The following is a 21,891-nucleotide window of genomic DNA, read 5'->3' as shown; positions in this document are numbered from 1 at the left end:
GCTTTTCCCTCGCACTCGCGGCTGGGGCCCGCCGTCCGGCTGAGGCGGGAGGGCGGGCCGGGGCCCGGGCGGGAAGGCGGGGGCTGCTCCGGCATGGCGGAGGTGGTGGAGTTCCGGGTGCCCGCGGGGAGCGCGCAGACGCTGCTGGTCTGGGGGCTGGAGCCGGAGCCAGGCCTGGAGGTGAGGAGAGGAGAGGGAGAGGAGAGGCCTCGGGCCGGGCAGGGGGAGCGGGGCCCTGGATCCCCACAGCCAGGGCTGAGGAGTGGGGACCGGGACCCCCCCTCTCCCTCACCTGTACTGATGGCTTCACCTGTGTGCTAATAATATATTTTTAAATCACTCCCTTTTTTTTTTTCTTCTTTCTTTTTTAATCATTTTTTTAGTTTCCTTGTCTCCCTGAGGCACAGGGAAACCCCGAGGGGGTGTCGGGCCACCCCAGGGTGATTTCTGCCCCGGTGCCGCGGCCGGTTTTGTGGTTTGCACAGCAAAACTACAAAGATGCCAGCGCAAGGTGGAAGAGGGAACAAAACCCCGTTAGTCTTTTGTGGTAACGTTTCGGCAAACAGCACGGCCACACGAAGCGGGACGGCAGAGAGCAGGAGCCAGTCTGGGATGAGGAGGACTGGGGGGGACAGAAAAGCCCGCGTCTGTCTTCGCTCTCCTCCTGATGCAGAGGCTGGATGATAATGGAGATGAGATGTCGTCAGGGTCAGAGGTCCAGCCAGGTTGAGCTTATTTTTATGGAGAGACACTCATCTTCAGCCTCACTGCTTAGTCCAGGGCTTGTTGCCATTAAACAGTACTAAAAACTTTCCTCGTTTTCTAAGTAATTAGGTCTTGTGAGTAGCCCTCTCTCTGTCACCGTCGCTCAGCCCCTGGAGCACCCACAGATATTTCAAAAGACCCTTTTTTCTCTTGTTTTTCCTCAGCATTCCCTGTTTTCAGCATTTTCCAAATTTGGGCTGCTCTACTCTGTGCAAGCACACAGAAATGCTGCTGTGGCAGGGCCTGGGTATTACGCCATCATCAAGTTTTATTCAGCTGGAGATGCCAGCAGAGCCCAGCGCACATGCAATGGGCAAAGGCTGTTTCAGAAATCTCCCTTGAAGGTAAGCAGAATGGCCCCGGGTGTGAAACTTGCAGGACTCAGTACCATGACCTCCAGCAGCAGGGTAGAATCCCATTAAATACTTGTTGATCTCAGTGATGCTTCCCATGCAGAAAGTTTACTAACTTGTGGCTGGGCACTGCCACTGTGGTGACATGCTCCCAGGTAGCATTTAAGCAGTAAAATGGCAGCATCCCTCCTCTGGAATAATTTGCAGGGCCCGTTTCTGTGTAAAAAATACTTAATACATCTCAGAAGCACGCATGCAGTCGGGGAATAGGTTACCTTCAGATGACTCTTCTAGAGCCATCAATGGTGTGTCTGCAGTGGGAACCTTGCGAGCAAAGCCTGGGTAACCAGGGTTCTTCTTTCCTGGACAGGTTTGTGTTTGCACCAAGCAGAAAGGGTTTCAGAAACAAGTCCTTGCTCTCAACAGCAGCAAGTGCCAGGAGCTGGCCAACCACTACCTTGGCTTTAACGGCTGGTCCAGTCGCATCATCACAGTAAGGGACCCTTTATATTCATCCATCATCCTTCCCCTCATCCTCTTCCCACCCAGTATCCTCAGTTAGAGTTGTTGGTGGAATGAGAAGAATTATCCTCAAATCAGCAAATAATAGACAGCTACAAAAGCTGCATTTTGGACCACAAATGGGGTATTTTGAAAGCTTAGAGAGAGAAGATTGCTACGGGTGAGGGCATTGGCTGGGCTTCTGTTTCTACAGCTGGGGGTGGCTGTGATTAAAGCAGTGCCAGGACTTGACAGTAGTCTTTGTGTGCTGAAAGTGTCCAAGATGACTGAGACTCCCAGACGACAGGGACTATGAGGTATTTCTAAAATAGGGTCAAAACAGTAAATATGCCTGCTCTGCCTCCACCATGTGCTTCTGCCTTGGAGTCACGTGCTGCGCAGAGAAGGTCTGCAGTTTGCAGGCATAGGCCTAAGTGGTCATAACATCCCCTTCCTATTTAATCAAAATTAATTATCTGTGGTCTTCCCAACAGCTGCAGAATGTATCTGGCTTTGATGGTGAGAATGAGGAACTGGGAAAGACATTACAGAAGCGATCTGTGAAATACCTGTGTGCTGTAGAGGTGACGCTGCCCAACCATGGGGTACGCACCAGGGGAGTTGCCCTTGGTGAAGCAGATGTAGAAAATGGTGAAGGTATGTTTTGGGTGCAGCTGGAAGTCTCTCTTAGCAGCTGTCACAGACACTGGTCAATCTTGCTTTTGCACAGTTTGTGTGTCTGCTAAAGTATCTGAATTTAGCTGGAGGCAAGGATCTGTGCAGGGCCTTGTGAGCTGCTGTGCTATGCAGCAAGGGATCCTGAGCACGCCTCTTCCCTCCCTGCTTCACACCGGTATCGCTTTCCTACCCTCTGTTCTCCCTTTTGCCTGCAGCATTATTCATTCCCCATCACAGCCACTTCTGGCGTGAACATGCCATGTGATTATGTCTGTGGCACAGCTCGGGTGCCAGTGGGGCTCTGCACTGCCCGCTGCCCTGGGCAGGGTCCTGACACAGGCCTGAGGATCGTGTGCTGCTGTGGGTTGGCACACAAAGCCCCTGTGAGGGTGCTGCCATGCTGCCAACAACTCCCGAAACATAAGCAGCTTTCTTATCAGATCCATAAAGCTGTGTTTGGTTACGTTTCCTAGTGCGATGCAGCTGGTATGCTTCATATGCAGAGTGTCATCTTAATAACATGCTGCTTGTTGTGTTCAGATCCTCTTGAGTTTGTCACAGCCACAAGAAGAGTTCAGAAACTTGCAGTCGGGAAAGCTTTGTCTAGTGCCTTTCAGAAGATACTCCTCGTAGTCTTGGGTAAGGCCTATTTTTGTATTAAATACTGGGGTGTTTGGCCTAGTGGTATGTCCTGGTTTCAGCTGGGATAGAGTTAACTGTCTTCCTAGTAGCTGGTACAGTGCTATGTTTTGAGTTCAGAGCGAAGAATGTTGATAACACTGATGTTTTCAGTTGTTGCTCAGTAGTGTTTAGACTAATGTCAAGGATTTTTCAGCTTCTCATGCCCAGCCAGTGAGAAAGCTGGAGGGGCACAAGAAGTTGGCACAGGACACAGCCAGGGCACCTGACACAAACTGGCCAACGGTGTATTCCATACCATGTGACGTCCCATCCAGTATAGGAACGGGGAAGTGGGGGGGAAGGGATTCGCCGCTGGGGGACTGGCTGGGTGTCGGTCGGCGGGTGGTGAGCAATTGCACTGCGCATCATTTGTACATTCCAATCCTTTCATTATTGCTGTTGTCATTTTATGAGTGTTATCATTATCATTATTAGTTTCTTCTTTTCTGTTCTATTAAACCGTTCTTATCTCAACCCACCGGTTTTGCTTCTTTTCCCGATTTTCTCCCCCATCCCACTGGGTGGGGGGGAGTGAGTGAGCGGCTGCGTGGTGTTTAGTTGCTGGCTGGGGTTAAACCACGACATGGTATTATAACTTTCATTATAATTGATATGAATTCTTTTTCTCTGAACCTTTCTTGGGATTCATTGAGGCTTGGGGGGGTCTTGGGCAAAATTAAACTTGTGTTGTGGTCTGTAATGGTTTAACAGAGTGGTTCCACCCTATGAGCTATGTGAGTGAAAGGAAAATCTGACAGGAGGTCAGATTTTTTTATGATAAGTCACTGAAACTCCAAATTCCAAGAGTGTAAATGCTGGCAGGGAGAGCTTTTTAACACTACATGTGCATGCTGAATAGGGGCGTGAGGAAGTTCTGCTTCCAGCATGTTCCTGTCCTGGTTCCAAGCCAACCAGGTGCCATCAAAGGTCCATGCCCCACTGCTGCGTTTAGTGTTGCTTCTTTGGGGCTACTATCTCCTTTGAGTTTTTAATCATAGAAGCTGGCTCTGTGCCTACCCAGGAACTGCTAGATCTGCTTTCTCTGGGTTCCAGGTCTTGTGCTCTCTGAGCTTTTAGGTGACACCAGTTTATGTAGTACCTGACTACTTTAGTCTTTTATGCTTATCAAGACAGACCCTATCAAGACAGATGGGATCAGGTCAGTGCCACTATCTTCATTTTACAGAGAGGGGCCTTTCATCAGCCAGATTCCTCCCTTGGGTTCTTTAAGGTGTTCTTTTGAAAGGTGGGTTTCTGGGTTCAGATGTTTTGCAGTGGTTCCTGCTCTCTGGTCCATCACATACACAGCGACTGGTAACTAACATGCTCCATCCTCTCCACAGATTTCTGCTTCCTTAATTTCAGTTTCCACTCCATTTAGTAAGAGCCATTTGGTTTTCTGCAGAGAAGACAGGCAGGTGGGCCAGAGAAAGCAGCATGCTCATTCAGACCAACCAGCCATTATGAAGCAGAATTGTGCCATTTGGGGTTTAGGGTAGGTTTATTGTCTTTACACACAGTAGTAACTAACCGTGTCTCTGGCTGTTTATTCTGTTTCAGAGAATGGGAAAGTGGTCGTGGAGTACAATTCCTCCCAAGAGGAGCCCACAGACTTCCTAACAGAAGAGGAACTGAAGGGGCTTATTCAGGTAAAAGCAGTGGATATTTAGCTTTTGCACAGGACCTGTATGTTACATCTAGGGATTGGAGATACAGCTGTTAACTGTTACAGCCTCTGGCATCCTCCTTTTATGCAGCAATTATCTTGACTTAAATCCCAGGAAGTAATTGCATCTTGGAATAGTACACCACGCTAAGGTTTTAAAACTCCTACTTTTTTGGCCATCTTTGTGCAGAAATGCATGTATATTTTAGATGGCACAGGAGAGTAAGCTGTTAGGGTACAGGACTGTTACAATGCAGCTTGACAAGTCTCACACGTGACAGTGTCCAGGACTGCTCTTCACAGAATCTGTGAGAGTGAAAATCCCAGTAAAGTCACAGTAGGTTAAATCAAATTATTTTTTTAACAAGTTCTTAAATAAATCAAACTCCCTATCTAGAAATGCACTTCATAAACTTATGCTTACCCAGAGGGAATGATTGTTAAAAGCTTTGGTGAAATAAAAGCTTTGGTGAAATCCCTGCAGGTAATTGTAGGACCTGTTAGCATGCACCAAACAAAAATACTCCAGTACAACAGTAAAACTTTAATCATCGTGCTCGGTGAGATGAGTTCTGAATGACAGCCTTCGCACATAGCCAGTCATGAGCAGAAAGATCTTCATCTCACTTAATTTGAAAACACTGCTACTTACCAGGGGAGATCACTGATACGGTGGTCTTTTGAAAGCAAGCATCACTCTCACATGATGCATCAGCACTGTGTTGTGCAGCATCTAACTCCTCCTGCAGTTTGCGTGGAGGAAGTGTCTAACAAACCTTGTGACACATTATTCCATTTGATGACACTGAGTCACCTAGTGTCCACGGGCAGAACTATCTTCCTTTCTTACTGAACAGTAGCAGTAAAATAGGAGTATTTTGGTGTGTGAAGTAACTAACATCCATCAGATTTTTTTTTATCAGTTGAGAAGATGAAATTTTTGCTGGTTTGTTCTCTCTCTGCATTTTTCTCTATACAGCCCCTTCTATCTGACCTCTTTTAAACCCACAGAGAGCTGACCTAACATGTAATGACCATAAGAGAAGTGAGCAGCAAAGTCAAACAGAAAGCCTGCTGCTTCTCAAACCTCTCTTCCCTGAAGAGTCATCCCTCACCTCCCCTGCCATCTCACTTCCCTTGTGATGGTGTGTGGGAGGTTATTCAGTGCTCTCTCTCTGCAAGGCACCTTCCAGCCTGATAGGAAGAGGAACAGACAGGAATTCGGAAGGGCTTGCTTGGGAGGAGAGCTGCTGGGTGTCCTTCTGGTTCATTGCCTTGTGATGTCAGTCAGTCTTTCCAAAACGGAAATGTTCCTGAGTTGGTAAATTCCAGGGAGGCCGTCCCTTGTATGTGGTAAAAATATATTGTTTCCAGGTGCAGAGGGATAAAGCTAAAATATGCTGTGGAGAAAGAAATTTACTCTTGATTTCTCTTCCCAGGTCAATGAATTGTCCTTGGAACAGTTTGACCTCAAAGAAGAAGAAGTTTTGTCTGATCTCAGTTTTGATGATGAGCTCCCTAGCTGGGAGATGCCATCTCATTAGTGCAGCTCTGTCTTCACATAGTTTCCAAAAATTCTGCAGTGTTTGATTAGGAAGGAAGGTCTAACGCTGTGAAGTGACATGTGCATCATAGCCAATATTTTCTGTTTCTCCAAATATGTAACAGCAAAAGACATGGGCAATAAACCTAGTGTTACTAAAATTAAGCCCAAAAATATATGCTGTTTTTGGAGAGGAAGTATTTTCCTGTCAACTTATTCAGGTCAGCTATATATGGAAGCCAGCTTAGCTACATGATTATTATTTAGACAGCATAACAGATGTGCATAGCACTTATAGAAAAAGAAAAGGAATGAGCCCTCCCTGCAAGAGTCTACAGTTCAGGTTTGCTCTGATCTGCAGGAGAAAACTGGAGACAGCAGAAGGAGATGTATTACCAGCAGGAGTAGCTGTGGTACTTACACATGTCTGCACAGGCACAGAAAAAAGTATTTCTCTGAGTGACATTTCTTTTAAAGAAATAAGCCTAAGTCTTCTAATAATGTGTTGAGACATATGAACCACATGTGTTGAGCCCCAACTGTAAGTAGTTGGGACATTATCACTATGTAAAGCAAAGATTCTTTCTAATTTTGAACAAGTTTTTCATTAAATTAAGTAAAATTTTGTAACCCAGTGTGATGAATGAACCTCAGAGGCAGCACAAGCAATGGGAAGGGGCATCAAGCTCCCCAAATCATGAGGGTGGTAGGGAGGTGGGGAATGCTTATTTGATAACAAACCCCTGCTCAGATTTTTTGACCTCTCTTTGGGAAGAAAGGTGATTGAAAACTGGGAGAGCTCAGGGAAGAGCCACAGGAATGGTTTGAGATCCCTCTTGAAACGAGAGGAGTGTGGCCTGTTTAATTTAACAGAGAAGAGAGGAAAAGGGTGATTTGCTCTAGGAGAAGACACCTGATATTGGGTGAGCTTTTTAACGGGAAAGGCAAAGGCAAAACAAAATCTGGTGGCTGCGTGCTGAATTTAGAGAAATCCAAGTGGGAAGCAAAATGCAGCATTTCACAAGGGGCAATGCTGAAGGGAGGGACCAGCCCCCTGCGGGATGCGGTAAATCCTCTACTGGGGCAAGTTCTCAGGCGGAGACTGTAATTCTGTTCTATTCTAGTATATATTCTCTTGATGGCGGAGACGCCCGAAGCCCCAGATCCCGCTCCGAGCCGTGAGGCGAGGGGCCGCAGTGGCGAGGCCTGCGCCCGGCCCCAGGCCTGCGGCCACCCCCTGCCCCGTTGCCCGGCGACCCCCGGGGGCCTGCTCCGCCATGGGCCTGCCCCGGCCTGGCCGCCCCCTTCTCCTGCTGGCACTGCTGCTGGCAGCGGCCCCCAACCCGGGGCGGCCCGGGGGGTCTTGCCCACTCCCCTGCCGCTGCCGGCGGCGGCTGCTGGACTGCAGCCATGCCGCCCTGGGCAGCTTGCCCTCCGCCGCCCGCCGCTGGGCCCTCTCCATCCTGTGAGCACTGGTGGTGGTCCGACCCACCAGACCCCCTCCATCTTCCCCTCCTCGGCTTTTTATTCCTGGTAATCCCTCCCGGGACGGGTGGGAGAGGGTCACCGGCAGGAGACATCTTGGTTTCGGGGGCTCGTGCTGCAGCGCTGAGGGGTGAAGCCAAGCTGACCACGCTGTTGCATCTCCAGGCAAATTCCACTTCCACCTCAGCAGCCAAATTTGCTGGGGAAGGGGTTTTCCTGAGGGGTGACAGCATCGATCATTTCTTTGCAGGGATTTCACTGGCAACTCAATTTCTTCCATTGAAAAGCAAGCGTGGAGGGAATACCCGTGGGCTGAGTACTTGTAAGTATCCTCGAGCATTTAAAATGTCAGGAGTTCAGGTATTTTCCATCCTTTCATCTGGTTTTTGAGCCAAGGGTATGACGAGCACGAGCACCCACACAAACCATTTCCATCTGAATTCAAAGCTGAGCTGCTCAGCAAGGAGGGGTGTGAATCCCCAGGGCTTCCTAGGATGGCAAGAAATGCTGTGAGCTGTGTCCCTTCCATCCTACGGGACCATCCCTATGCCCATTTAATGAATGATCAGGCTACAGTTAGCTTCAGCAGGCCAGGAGCAAGTGCCTGCTCCTGTGATGAGTGGTGATGATCAGTGACTCAGAGATGTTTTTAGTAAAGCTACTGCAGGATATTTTCCCCTAAAAATTTCATTTCCTCCTGAAGAGCAGCTGGTGTAACAGTAAATGTCCATTTGTCTCATTCCAGAGTCCTCCAGGACAACGATCTGCGGGCCGTGAAGAGGCATTCACTGGAGGGTCTGCTCCTGCTGAAGCACCTGTAGGTACCGTCCCTGCCCACCACGGTGGGCTACTGCTTCACCCTCCCCTGGGCCACTGCTGCTCAACCCCCCGCCCCCATGCAAGTGTGCTTTAGTACTCCTTGGTTTCAGGCTACAGCCAGAGCAGAGCAGGGTGTCTTGCTGCTGCAACAGTGCCTGGTGGGAGGATTGCCGTAGGGTCATGGTGCAGGTTTCATTTCCCCAAATCCAACCAAGAGGAGGAGGCTGCTGCCTTTTCCCACAGATATTGGATGACTTGTAGTCAACCCCAAGCTAACAGTGACTTCCCATGCCCTGGGAGATTGCCTCTGGCTCTGTTTATCTGAGGACCAACATTTTTGGGGTGAGAACCACCTAGAGCAAGGCAAAACCCATGCATGCCTTGCTTCTGCTAGGGTTTGGGTGAAAAGACCTCCGTTGCGGTGAAGGCAGAGCCCCGTATTGCTGATCACTCTTGGGATAGCCTCTCCAGTGGCTATCCCAGGTGGAAAGAGAGAAGCCTGCACTACCCCTTCCTCTGCTGAAATCCCAGACGGACTGAAGTTGGGAGATCTCTGCTTCAACCTCCAGCTCCGAGCAGGGTTAACCTCAAAGGTAGCACAGGTTTTTTCTATTAAAAAAATCAATGAGGTTGCTCAGGGCCTTACCCAGCTGAGTCCCTGCTCTTCCTGGAGAAGAAACAAATGTGCATCTATGTCCGCACAATGTCATACGAAATCGTAGCAAGTGCTTGGTCTTTAACACTGGAAGGGAGCAGAGTAGCATTACGATTTTTTCTCCTTGAAGTTAATTTTTTTACATATTTTGGGGTTTCCTGTGTGGTGCAGGCAAAGGAAGTGTGAAACAAGAATGGCAAAATCTTGCCCTGTTCTCTGTCCTCTGCTTGGCCGCTGTCACGTTCTCTTATCTTAAAGGCTAAGAGGCAGAAATAAATCCCAACATGGAGCCTCAGAGCTTTAGCGCCCAGAGCCCAGATTACCTGAGCCTCAGAGGAGACACAGGTACAGTCATTTCTCAACACAAACCTCATGTCAAAGATAAAAATACTATTTGTGTCAAAAAGCTGACAGCAAGGGAAGCCCTGGCTTGGAATTGGCTCCTGAGGGTTATGTTTTGCATCCCGCTCCTCTGTTATTAGAGTAGCTGAAATGAGGACACAGAGAGGTGTCCCAAAATCCCCTCTGTTGCTCATATTTGTAGATCCTTGCGAGTATCTCAGCTCCATTACTGTTTGCATTTGTAGTGTCATTTATTGAGTGTGATGCTTACGTGCTTGCGTTTTTCCCACAAAAAGGGAGGTTTTATATATTCTAGTATGCACGTTGGCTTGGAAGGAGCCAAGTCCAGGGTGGTCTTGGCCTTTCTGGAGCTGCTCCTGCAGTAAGCCAGCCCTAGGGCTGCAACTAAGCCTTGTCTCAGTGCTGGGGAATGGTGGAAAACAAGGTAGTGCCAGTGGTGGGGCCTGCTGCCCACACTAGCTTCTCCTCCCTGTGTCTTTTTAGCAGGTACGTGTGCCCTACATCATAGAAAAGAACGATCCAAGAACTTAAAAGCAGAAAGCATGTTCTGCAGGATGTGGGTTGCAGGCTAAATGAGTCAGGTTGGAAAGAAACAGGCTTCCAGCCGTGCTCCCCTTCCACAACGCTGAAAACTGAACTCTCCGAAGTACTTCTGGGATTGCACATGTAAAGACCTTCCTCCCACTGCCCGGCTGCCTTCCTGGGAGGTCCAGACCCCGCAGGCGAGAGCTGCAGTCGCTCCCCAATGCTCTCCCTGAGCACCCTGTCCAGTAGCGAGGCCATCTCCTACAGAAGAAACCTTGTGCATTCATCTCCTCTAATTTTAGATGCCTAATAATTGCCTAGGATTAAGCTAATTGTTCAGGCTCTCTATTTTCCATGGAGAGGAACAGTCATTTCCCATTCACCCAAACGATCTTGGGAACCTGTCTGAGGAGTTCACTCCCCCAAAATATTTCTCTCTCGCTGTTTGCTGCAGAACAAGCCCAGGCAGCTAATTCAGGCTGAGACAACAAACCTTTTGATTTCTAAAGCTAGGCCAGGTGAATCCTGCAGTGGCTGAGTGTCTACACACATCTCGCAGCAGAGCTGTGCAGGAAAGTGGAGTTTAGGTTACCCCTTCATTGTGCCCTTTCCAGACTTCCATGTTCTTGATTTTGCATCTTTAATAGGGTCCCTTTATCATAACTTTTTCACCAAATGTGGTGTAGGAGGAAGGGATTAAGAGAAAAATAACTATTTTGGCCACACGTGGTTACCAATCCATCCCTGAGCCCTCAAACAAGAGGTGCTATTCAGCCTTTTCTGGCTGACTTCAGCAAGCAAAGCACTGATGGCACCAGGGGAAGGCAGGCTGCATCTCTGTGGCACATTCAGAGGGTCACGTATTGGTGTGGTCCATGCAAATGCATCCTCAGCTACTAAACTGTGCCTGTGTAAAGAATCTTTTCTGTTATCAGAGAGGAAAATCAAGCCCTAAAATAATTCTGGTGGGATCAGAGCTAGAAAAAAGTCACTGAGATGAAAGCCACCTCCGGTCAGGAGGGTTATCACAGGTTACACACCACTGCAAGCTAGTATCAGATATAAACACCGCATGAAATCAGAGCCATGTAACATATATGCTGCCAGTGTCAAAGCAAATGAAAGTATACATGACAGTGCAAATGTAATTAACATTTCGTGTTCTAATTTTAACAGGGATTTATCTTGCAATAAAATCCTGTCGATTGAGGAACATGCTTTTGAGCCACTTCCTTTTTTGCAGCTTATGTGAGTTATAAAAGTTTCTTTCTAGTGTATTTACTGAAGTCTGTTTGCATTTATAACCCTTTTTGTGCTAGAAAATGTTCCTGTTATTTTTAGAACAATGACTACATTTCTCCTGCTAAAAGACTAACTGAGCTAAAGAGATCAATGCAGATGGCTGGATGACCCACAACAGGATGAGAGATCATAGCGTGGTTGTCCAAATGCAGCCATAATAGAAGCCATTTCTTGAAGGCTTGCTGTATCCTGGAACAGAAATAGATTAAGCACATGTGCACTTCATTTCCTCTCCTTGACAGGTTTAAAAAAAAAAAGAGAAAGCGGCAGTTTCCTCCCTATTCTACCTTGGATTTGCATATTTCCTACAAATCAATACTGCTTCACTGCAGCTTCCTGTAGGACAGACCCAATTCATTCCTGTGATCTTCTTTTTCCCCAGAAACCTTGGTGGAAATCTCATCACGCAGATCCAGAATGGCACTTTCCAGGCATGGCATGGGATGCAGTTTTTACAGAAGCTGTAAGTGTAACAAGGTCTAGAGGTAGATCAGAGTGGGGCTCCACAGTGACAGTGGGGAAGAGCAGATTTGTTCTCTGTAAAGTACTGAATCCTGCTACAGATCCAGGGTCCACCAGGAGTCTACAGCCTGAAAGCCACTTTCTCCTGGCCTGCTTATCTTCTCCATGGCTTCCCTGAACCAGCATCAGGTTCAAACAGCAGCAGTGGGAGCCCAGGGGGATAGATAAGAAAGAAACGCCGCGGGAAGGGAGAAGCGGGAAGTGATGAGGGGTATGGGATGTGACCCAGATTTCTAGCCAGAAATTTCACTTTGCATATTTGCATTTAAAAGTAAACGTTCTCAAAAAGATCCACAAAAAGCAAACCTTGTTCTTTTGGTGTCTTGAGAAAACATGACTTAACCCATAGTCAGTTCTATTAAGAAGCTCTTCCAGGGATAGGATCACTGTTTCCACCTGGACCTGAAGTAAGTGGGAAGCTAGGGCATTTTGCCCACCAAGGGTTCATATACATAAAGAAAAGGCCACAGTCTCCCTGCTCTCCCGAAAAGTGCAATACTTCTCGCATGATAAACAAGGTAGCAGAATAAATTATGAATGACAGTTCCATAGGACCACAGCTTTGCCTGGCTGGATGCAGTAACAGAGTAAAAGTTTATGGACAGTGGAAATGTGAGAAAATATGGAAATTAAGACTCCAAAATAACATCAAAGTTCTGGTGGAGGGAAGCAAAGAAAAGGTGTGAGCTGAGGAGGAAAGAAAGAGATGTTGTGTTTTCCAGAAGAAGCACTTCTGGGCTTTTGCTCTTTTAGCTGGAGATAATCAGGACCTGATGTATTTTGTGAATCAGCCCATCAGCATCTGTTCCTGCCTCTAGCCTTCATCCCAGGCCCTTCCTCACACACGTAGCACTGAGCCAATTTTTTATCTTCAGGCTGAAATTTCCTATGTTTGTTCTCCACTTAAAAGGAAATTCTTTGGGGAGGTTTGAGTAAAAATTGTTCAGCCAAATCCACATCTGCCATCCATAAAAGTCGGCTGGATCCTTACCCACCGTAAACCTCTTTACACCACTCACATAGCAGAGAGGAGCCTGGAAAGGGGATTTCAGTGTAATCCTGCATCAGCTCCAACAGGCACAACTCTCTTTGGGCGTCTCTGATATTCAAAGGGTAGAAATGTGAAGCCTGGCAAAGAGGAAAAACTCCTTGATCGCAGAAATACTTTGCAATGATCTAGTGGAAATTCAATTTGATTTAGCTCTGTTTATACAGTTCAGGAACCACTGGGGTTTTGTTACTCTGCAGTAAGTCTTTTAACCATCTCCCATTTCTCCAGTGCCTGCATAGGGCCAGTTGATCTTGGCTTTCCAGACCCATGGGTCTATGTATGTAAGAGGACATGTGGACAGGCCATTCCCACATGCCCCTACCCACACAGCTCCCATCCTTTCCACCACCAACTCACAGCAGTGCGTTGTTTTTTTCAGGATCCTAAGCCATAACCCCCTGTCTGTTATTACTGACACATCGTTCTTCAAGCTGCCTTCAGTCAAATATCTGTAAGTATTAACTTATTTTTACCAGATTAATATAGATCTTTGTCTTGGGTGCCCTGTTGTCAGGGAAGCAGACATCCAGTAGCAAATCTCACTCTTCTCCCAGCCTTATTCTGCTAGAGGCACAAATAACCCTGGCACCAGCGAACAAGGCAAAGGCCAAGCAGTACTGGTGTGTCCCCAGCTGCAAAGCAACCAAGGAGCTGGGACACAAACTTTAAAAAATTAGAGGCCATCCAGGTCTGGGGCAGTGAAGTGGCCTGAAGGATCTGGGAATGTCCCCACTCCTGCTTGAGCGCTGAGAAGGTGGGATCCAGCAGCTCCCAGTCGCTGGGGCACTCGTGCCAGCAGTCCGGGGCTCCTGCCCACCCCGCATCCCCAGCCCACTGCCTTGACACAGCTCACGGTAGGTGATGCACTGTGTTGATCATTATTCACAGTATCCTATGGCTCCTGCTCACACCTGTGTGACTCCTCAGGGAGGAAGACATCCAGGTTTTTTGCAGAGATCCTTCCTACTCACAGCCCCACTATCCCACAGATACCCTTTGCTTTCTTCTCAGCACATTTTCTCTTTTCACTGATATAAACTTTCCTTCCAAGGTCATAGTGGTTTCCTCCTCTTGGGTGAGAAGTGTCTCCCTTCAAGGACTGGAGCTGCACTCATGGGAAAGCAGGAGGAGGGTTTTGAACCAGGGAATCCTTTCTGTTTGTATCTGTCTCCCACAAGATCTGCAGGATCCCCTCCTGATTCAGACCCCATGGTTAGGAGCAGGTCAAAGCAGAAAGAAAGATGATAGGGTTTTGAATAATTTCTCTTTGATTAGGCAGAAGTAGATCCCTCTGCGAACACCACCACAATCATCAGGGACCTGGGCTTGTTCTCAGAGCAGAGTTCTGGTAATGCCACCTGAAAATTTAATGTGGTTTTCAAATCCTTTCAGAGACCTGGGTGCAACACAAGTGACTCAGCAGACATTGCTCGTGCTCCTCCTGAGAACAGTCCGCTTGGAAACGCTGTGAGTATGCAGGGACTGGGTCCCAGCCACCAGCAGATCGTAATTGCTGAAACAAGGCATCTGCTTGGGAAACAAATCCACCCGTCACTAAATCAGAATAACCCCAGTAAGCTTAAGGTTTGCTATTTACTTCTGAGAACCTCCCCAACTCACCTGGTAAGAAACAGAATTTCACCTTTTAGATTACATGTTCCAGGTTTTTCAAAGGGAAATTTTAGATCAAGGTGGGGTACATTTCTGTATTTTGGGACTAGTTCCATTTTCAAAGGTAAAAACAACATTTTGATGCTAATGGAGAATCCTATCTTCTACTTGAAACCTCTCTTAGAAATTAGGAGAACATACTTGTCCATTGGGATTGGGGGTTGGGGGTGAGGGGAAGTTTTCCAGAGCTGTAGAAGAAATTGAAGCAAAACCATGATGTGTTGTCTGTGTGTTACCCGAGTTGGACTCGGAGACATGGATTGAGATGCTGGGTTTTTCTCCAGTAACCTCTTGTCTTTAGCAAACTGCCCAGTGATATGGCCTGCTGCCTCTGCCAGGAGAAACACACCACCAAAACCCCGTGCAGGACCATCAAGTTCCACTGTGAGAACCTGTGCACCACCAGTGCTCCCCAGTGCGGTAGGCTTCCCGATGATGTCGATATAAACACCAAATCTGCCTGGTTTCCTCTAGCTTTAGGAGGTGCTGTAGCATGGCCCCATTTTGCATGAGTTCCCAGGCAGCACTGGCCACCTCGACGGCATCAGTCCAGCCTGGTGGCTCCTGGCCAGTCCCAGGGACACTAAATCAGGGCAGACTCTCTCGAGGAGCTTCATCCATACGAGGCCTTGAAATCAGCCCAAAGGCCAGTGCAGGCAGCTCAGGTGAGACCTGGGAGGCCTCGAACTGTGCTCTCTGAGCCACAGGCACAAAAAGTTCCCCCTTGAGCACATGACTTGGAAAAAACAGGGGTTGAAAAGTTACTAGCGATTACACATATCTTCTGTGTCAAATACTATCTTGAGAAGAAATAGCTTGCTGAGCTAAACAAACACACGAGCTTCCAATCCACACAGCACATCTAGCCAAGGAAATCATGCATGGCCAGTACCATTCCCAAGCGCTGGAAGGCACCGTCGGCTCATAAGCCCTTCAAATTTCCCCTGCCAACCTCCTGAGCCTTTCCAGTGCCACCATACCTTGGCTAGTCACAGCTCAGCGGCAAGAGGGGTCCCAGACACAGCACAGACATGGCCACAGGGTCTGGCAATCTGTGCATTGCTCTGGCAAGGTGGCACACGCTGAGCTGCACCTCAAACCTGCCACCCACACTGGAAACCCCAAAACCCATAAATGAGAGTGGATGCCCTTAGGCAGGCTCTGCAGAAACCTCCTGTAATGCATGATGTGTTGGATGGGGTCTGGGATATACAGGCTCCAAAAATTGCCTGAGTGACCTTGGAAAACTGCCTGGTCTCTCTGCCACCCTGCTCCCCATGTGTAGGAGAGAGGACAGTAACCCTGATCTCCTTTGCAGGGCATTAGGTGAACACCAAGCATTGTTATTCTCTTGTTAGCCTGTGCAGCGTAAGCAATGCACTGTCCTGGTCAATCTTTGCACAGGGTAAATATCATCCTATTCAAAGCAGAGACAAGCTGGACTTGTGCAAATAGATACAGTAAGGTTTACAAGGTCCCCAAGTAACTAATTTTCAAACTGGATGTGGACAAGCGAGCCTCACCTCATCACAAGTGTAGGGAAAATGGGCTGCTAAGCCATTTAGGGCTAGATACTCAAAGGTATTTGTGTGTCCAATTTCCTACCATTTTAAGAGGAAAAAAAGGCCTAAATACCTTTGTAATCTCTAAATATTCTTGACCATGTCACCCGCCTCTGGCATTAAGCTATCTGCAAAGCAGGATTAGAGATAAGGTTGTGTTTGCAGCCTTGGTGTAGGACTCTTGAAGACTTATCCTAGCTCTGCAGACTCAGCGTGTGCCCTTTGCATGCCAGGGCAAGAGCTCTCCTGGGCTGTTTGCATCGCTCTGGGTCAAACCCCCACGTCTTCCAGTTCTTCTAGGCCTGGGTGATGGGAGCTGCATCCATCAGCAGCGAAACAGCTCTCTGTTTTCGGGGGCTCACTCTGACTGCAGATTGTTGCAGTCAACAACCCAGAGGCATTTTAAAGTGAAATATCCCAGGTTTTCCTGACCGCAGGGAGAAGGGCTAGTTGGGATAACTGATCACGGACAAACACCATGTCTTTGGGTATTCTGCTTTCCAGGCTCACTCTGAGTTTAAAAGCTTTATGGTGATTTTAGCAACTCAACACTGGCTCGTATCGAGCTGTGGGAAACTCTCTGACATCAAACCCATTCCCCTGGGATGTTTCACACCGATCCAAACAGAGCCCTGGGAGACACGAGAAAAGAAACATCTATCTGTTCTGCCCCAGTGACATAATCTGATTGATTCAACAAGACTTGTCCCGTCTAACACATCCACCATTCAGTTCACACACTCCCTTGTCTTAAAGACAAGCGCCTGTTGCTCGGGGTAAACCTCTGACCCTGTATTTTGGCAGAAAGCTTCTCATGATGCCGAGTCACTGATCTGCTCTCTTGGTGTTTTACAGCTCACACAGATCTTCTGGTAGAGACACAAGGAGAAATAATGGAAGTGGTACAATCCAGAAAACTGAACGCCAACGTGGTGTTGAACCTCAAGCCCAAGGAGCCTTCGCTTGGAGACCATGAAACCGTAACGCTTGCGGTTGTCCTGAGCCTGACCAGCACTAATGGTGATCTCAGTAACCCGAATGATCACATTTCCAGAACAAATTCATATTCCCCTCAGCACCTATCCAGACACGAAGGCAAAACTAGTAAGGAGCTGAGGCTGATGCTGCACAGCATTCAGCACATGGGCTGGACCAGTGAAACTGATATAAGGAAACTCTATTTTCTAGCAAAGGCACTAGTGGCTGAGCTCAAGAAGCAGCTGCACAAGGCTAAAAGCATCGTGACTGTGAAAAACACCATCTCACTCCTGCCGATGTCTGCCATGCAGAAGGACGAGGTGCACAAGATCCCAGCAGTGGAGGGAGATTCAACCACGGGCTGGGTGCAAAAGAAGCATGACTTAGGTCTGAACCAGGCAGCATTAAATCCCTGGGAAGCAGCTGGCAGGTTAAACCCTACTAACAGCCCCTCCATCTTCAGACACCACAAAATATCCACACCTCCTTCAAAACATTCCCTTTCACGCTCCCCAGCAGAGGCCCCTCATTTGTCCGGGTCTTTTAAGATTCAAAATTATTCCGATGCTGTGGAAGAGACCAAGAAAACTCGTGGGATGGAGGATGTGGAGGATGTAGAAGATGCAGAGGAAGCACCATCTCCAAGGCAGGACTATATTTGGACTTACAAAAAGCACAAGCAGGGGGACAGCCCTTATTTGAATAAAAGTAATCAGCTTTTCTACAAGACATTTGGCAATGTGAGTCCAGAGGAAGAGCCCACACCAACAGAAAGTAAAGCAGAGCAGAAACTAAACACAAACCAGCATTTTTTCTATAACCTGTTGGTTAACAACAGCCCCCCTGCTGCAAGCAGCATGCTAGAGGACACAGCTGAAGAAGAGGGTTCCTCTGTAGGTGGGCATTTACCAGCTGTCCCTCAAACTGCAGAAACACACTGGAAGCAACAAAAGGAAGGATCCCGTTTCCTCAATAAGCCAGGTAGCTCCAAGAGCCCAGATGGCGCGTCAGTTCAAGGACACCTGTTTGAAACCAAGGTCAATCGTCACCTACGCTTGCTTGTCCCAGACGAAGCCCTGCGGATGTTCATCACCCACGTGGCACGAGCCCTGAGGATGGACTGTAGCCTACCCGAAGTCCAGCTGGCCTGTGCAAAGATGGTCTCAAAGACGGGGCTGCTCATAAAGCTGCTCAGCAAGAGGCAAGATGACCAGGGAGCCTCTGCTCTCATGGGCCAGTGTCTCCTGGAAGGGAACGTTTCCAATGGCATGGCCCAGGCCAGGGAGGCGGGCAGGAAACCCACAGGGAAGGTAGGAGAGATACTGGGTGTTGCTGGATGTGTCCTGGACAATGGGGAATGGAAGGAGCAACCCTCTCTCCCCTCCTGATTTTCTCTCCTTTTCTCCAGTGGAAACCAGAGTATACCTCCAGCGACAGGCTCCTATTAGCGATATCAGTGTCTGTCATCATCATGATTAATCTCACAGTGATGTGTCTCGTCGAGGTAAGCCGATAATTTGTTTGACAGATAGCTGTCAGTCAGGCCTTGTAGCTGGAGTGCACGGGGGCAGGGCGGTGCCTCCCTGCACAGTTTATGAGCCCCGGGGTGCCGATGCAAATGTCTGTGGGTAGCACAGATGTTTTTCCAACCTTGGAGCTTGTCACTGCATCCATACAGCTCCATGTGGGCTCAAGCCTGCTTGGGGGGGATTGTCCTGGTATCTGTCACAACCTGTCCACAGCTCTGCTTTGCAGCTTTCCTAACAGCTTCCTTGAGCGGGTCTGTGCCTCCCTCCCAACACAGCCTCTCCCATCAGCCCATCCCCAAGTTTTATCCCGCAATCCCTGGGCCTATAGAGTCTCCTCCCAGGCTCTTCTCCTGACCCTGTTCTGCTCTCCTGCCCACACCGATTGCTTTCAGCCATGCAGCAATTCCCTTGCTACCTTCCCTCTTGCCAAAATCAAGCCCTTCTGCAAGGTGCGAAACAGCTCCGCGTGGGTCAGGGCTGTGCCAGTGACAGGCAGGGGAGAGGACCCAGCGTGCCCACAGAGTTTCAGCCTCCCTTTGGGGCCCTTCTCCTTGGAAAAGAAAGCTTTTATTTCTTTAAAAGCCTACCTACATGTTTCAGACTGGGGTTAAACAGGAGGGGAGTACCCTGTAAAACACTGCACAGATAAGAAAGGCAGACATAAACATTGCTGAGATTAGGAGAGCTCTGGGAGTTCAGGTCATTCTGGGGGCAGGGAAAAGTGGAGAGTTGGGAAGGGAGGATGGGCTCTTTCTAAAAACGTGGCTGCTGGCACAGACTTGCACAAGTATGTAATGGGCTCGGTTGGAGTAAGAACTTGTTGGACTCCCTTTTTTTGCAGAGTATGACAAGAAAATCCTGATGTTACGAGTCTCTCTCTCTCCTTCACCAGGTTTGCTCCCAAAAACCTGCAGCCGCTTCCCAACCTCGAAGCACCAGTAAATCACACCCGAGATGGTAATTACTCTCTGCGCTGTGCCGCTGCTGTGCCATGAACAGTCTTTACTCTGACCAGCACCTAATCCCTGAGCCCCCGCAGCTACGCAGGTGGTGGCTGCCAAAGTTTCACCAGGCTACATTTAAAACACGTAGCTTTTTTAAGAGACCCAGAAAAGGGACCCCAAAGTGTGAGTGATTGGCACGGCTGTAAGCTCACATCTCAACCAGCCACCCGGGCAGCCCTTTTCCACACTGGTGATGCTACGCCCTGAATGTGGTGGATGTGTTGGCCCTGGGCTCCCGCGTGGTTCCACGTCCCTGCAACCATGCTGCCCGGCCACGAGGAAATACCTCTTTGCTCCAGTTCCCCGCAAAAATCTTCTCTGGCAACAGCTCTGCCCTATTTCTCCCTGCCCTGCTCTCCAGAGAGGCTGTTGAAGAGCTTGCTCCTGTCCTCTCCAGATGCCTTTCACATCCAGGCTAAACCGGGACTTATTCCCAGCCACGTCAGCCAGCACCATCCCTTCCTTCTGGGCCTCCTCATCAGCCTTAGGGTCACCTGAAATGTCACCCTGAGCAGGTAGAGGCTTCTGCCCTGGCAGGGTGCTGGCACCCACTGCAGCCCTCCCTGGCCAAGCCTCCCTGCTTATGGACTGGGAAAGGTGAATTCTGGGTGATGATGCACAAAAGCCTTTTTTCTCCCCCTTTAGACCACTAAATCCAGATATTTTGCAGCACTGTAAATGCCACTTGGCTGAATTCCCCAGCAGGGCAGGGTGCAGGCAACCTTCCTGCCAATAACTGCCATCACCAGCTGCCTTCACTTTTTATCCTTCTTCTCCTCTTTTTTCCAGGTTCTTTCAAAAAATCCTGCCACGAGGATGGAGCAAGAACAAGTACAACATTAGAGAGCAGGTAAGGGCGGGGAGCACATGCCAGGTCTGCCCCTCTTCCTGCTACTTGCACCACCAGCTGTTTCTTACCTTCTCCGAAACCTTCCCTTCCCTGGCATTTTCCAGGGCTCGCATGTATTGGATCTTGGCAAAACCAAACCACAGTGGCTTAGAGACCTGTACCGGCCTCTCGATTCCCAGCATAAAAAATCCATGGCTGAGCTGTACGATGAAGAGACCTCAGATGAGGAGGAGATTTTCAACAAGTTCAAGCTAAAGTAAGTGGGATGGTGACGATGCCTGTGCTTATTTTTCAGCTCTTGTTCTGATGTAGGAACTGCTGAGGCTTTCCTTGGCTGCCATTTCCTTAGCTGCTGTTTCCTTGGATGCTGTTTCCTTGGCTGTTATTTCCTTGGCTATTGTTTTCTTGCTGCTATTTCCTTGCTGTCATTTCAGCTGGATGCCCACAGCACCCCAGAAAAGCTGCAACGGTGGGAAAATGCAATTACCCAGAGACCCGATGCCTCTGCCTTGTAGCTCCGGTGCACCCCAAGAGCTGGAGCAACGGTCCCTCTCCACGCCCACGGGTGCCCAGGTGCTCGGGATACCCCAAATCTCATCCCAGCTGGATGGGAACAAGAGGGCTCCAAGGGATGGGGAGCCCTCGTAGGGCTCCGGCAGCAGCGGGCCAGGCTGGGCGCAGCACTGGGTGCCAAGCGCTGGAGCCGTGCAGCCTCCCTCCACACATGGGGCGCGCTGCCTCCGGGAATCCCCGCGGGGGAACGCGCGGGCTGCGGGTTGCTCTTCTCCGCGGGAAGCGGGCGAGGGGCTGCCGAGAGCATCGGGGTGCCGCTGCGCACCCCGAGGGTTGGATAAAGTTGTCGCGATCGTTCAACGGCGGGCAAGGGCTTCTGAAATCGCCATTAAAACTTGCAGGTTTTTCAACCCGGAGTGTCCTGCGAGCGGTCGGAAGCGTGCACGCGTGCGTCGGGGCCTGCGTGCGCGTGTCCACGCGCGTGTTAAGGCACCAGCCCCCGCCGAGCTGCCGGCTGGCTGCCCATCACCGGCACCCACCCGTGAGGGTGTGTGCTTGCACACGCGTGTGCCGGCCTGCGAGTAGGCAGCTGTAGTACCCGTGTGCGCGCGCGCAGGGGTCTGCCTGCCTGCGCTTGTGTCTGTGCGTGTCTGCCCCGCGCGTGTGCGTACGTGTGCCCGCTTGCGCGTGTGTCTGTGCGTGTATGCGTGCCTGCCGTGGGCGTGCTTGTAGGGCTGCTTGGGGGTGTGCGCGTGGGCGCGCGTGTATGCACGGCCGCGCGTGTGGGTGTGCACGCGCGTCTGTCTGCGTGTGCGTCTCTGCGTGTGCCTGACCGCGCGTGCCCGCCTGCGCCCGTCAGCGCGGGGCGTGCCCGC

General features: G+C 49.4%; 2 protein-coding genes across 5 annotated transcripts; both read left to right on the top strand.

Annotated features, from left to right (window-relative positions):
* The first annotated feature begins 60 nt into the window (after positions 1 to 60).
* RDM1 (RAD52 motif containing 1) lies at positions 61 to 7,052 on the top strand. 4 transcript variants are annotated; one of them, XM_052785041.1, is made up of 7 exons: positions 61 to 180; positions 930 to 1,109; positions 1,489 to 1,611; positions 2,114 to 2,276; positions 2,838 to 2,936; positions 4,539 to 4,627; positions 6,084 to 7,052. In XM_052785041.1, the coding sequence occupies exons 1-7, from the start codon at positions 94 to 96 to the stop codon at positions 6,186 to 6,188; spliced, it is 846 nt and encodes a 281-aa protein (XP_052641001.1). In that variant the 5' UTR covers positions 61 to 93; the 3' UTR covers positions 6,189 to 7,052. The 4 variants fall into 4 exon arrangements, with proteins under 4 accessions (XP_052641001.1, XP_052641002.1, XP_052641004.1 ...); XM_052785042.1 differs by having other exon boundaries at positions 5,827 to 7,052; XM_052785044.1 differs by having other exon boundaries at positions 5,656 to 7,052.
* Positions 7,053 to 7,325: 273 nt separating this feature from the next.
* LOC128141252 (leucine-rich repeat-containing protein 37A2-like) lies at positions 7,326 to 21,592 on the top strand. The gene is made up of 14 exons (XM_052785849.1): positions 7,326 to 7,652; positions 7,903 to 7,994; positions 8,418 to 8,489; positions 11,211 to 11,282; positions 11,719 to 11,799; positions 13,289 to 13,360; positions 14,302 to 14,376; positions 14,882 to 15,000; positions 16,998 to 18,430; positions 18,529 to 18,624; positions 19,542 to 19,606; positions 20,443 to 20,503; positions 20,608 to 20,759; positions 20,938 to 21,592. Exons 1-14 carry the CDS (start codon positions 7,326 to 7,328, stop codon positions 21,149 to 21,151), a joined length of 2,931 nt encoding a protein of 976 aa, XP_052641809.1. The 3' UTR covers positions 21,152 to 21,592.
* Positions 21,593 to 21,891: the final 299 nt, after the last annotated feature.

Source organism: Harpia harpyja, chromosome 4 (genome assembly GCF_026419915.1).
Source record: "Harpia harpyja isolate bHarHar1 chromosome 4, bHarHar1 primary haplotype, whole genome shotgun sequence".
In the NCBI taxonomy this organism is placed as follows: Eukaryota; Metazoa; Chordata; class Aves; order Accipitriformes; family Accipitridae; genus Harpia; species Harpia harpyja.
This window is presented reverse-complemented; position numbering and strand designations above follow the sequence as displayed.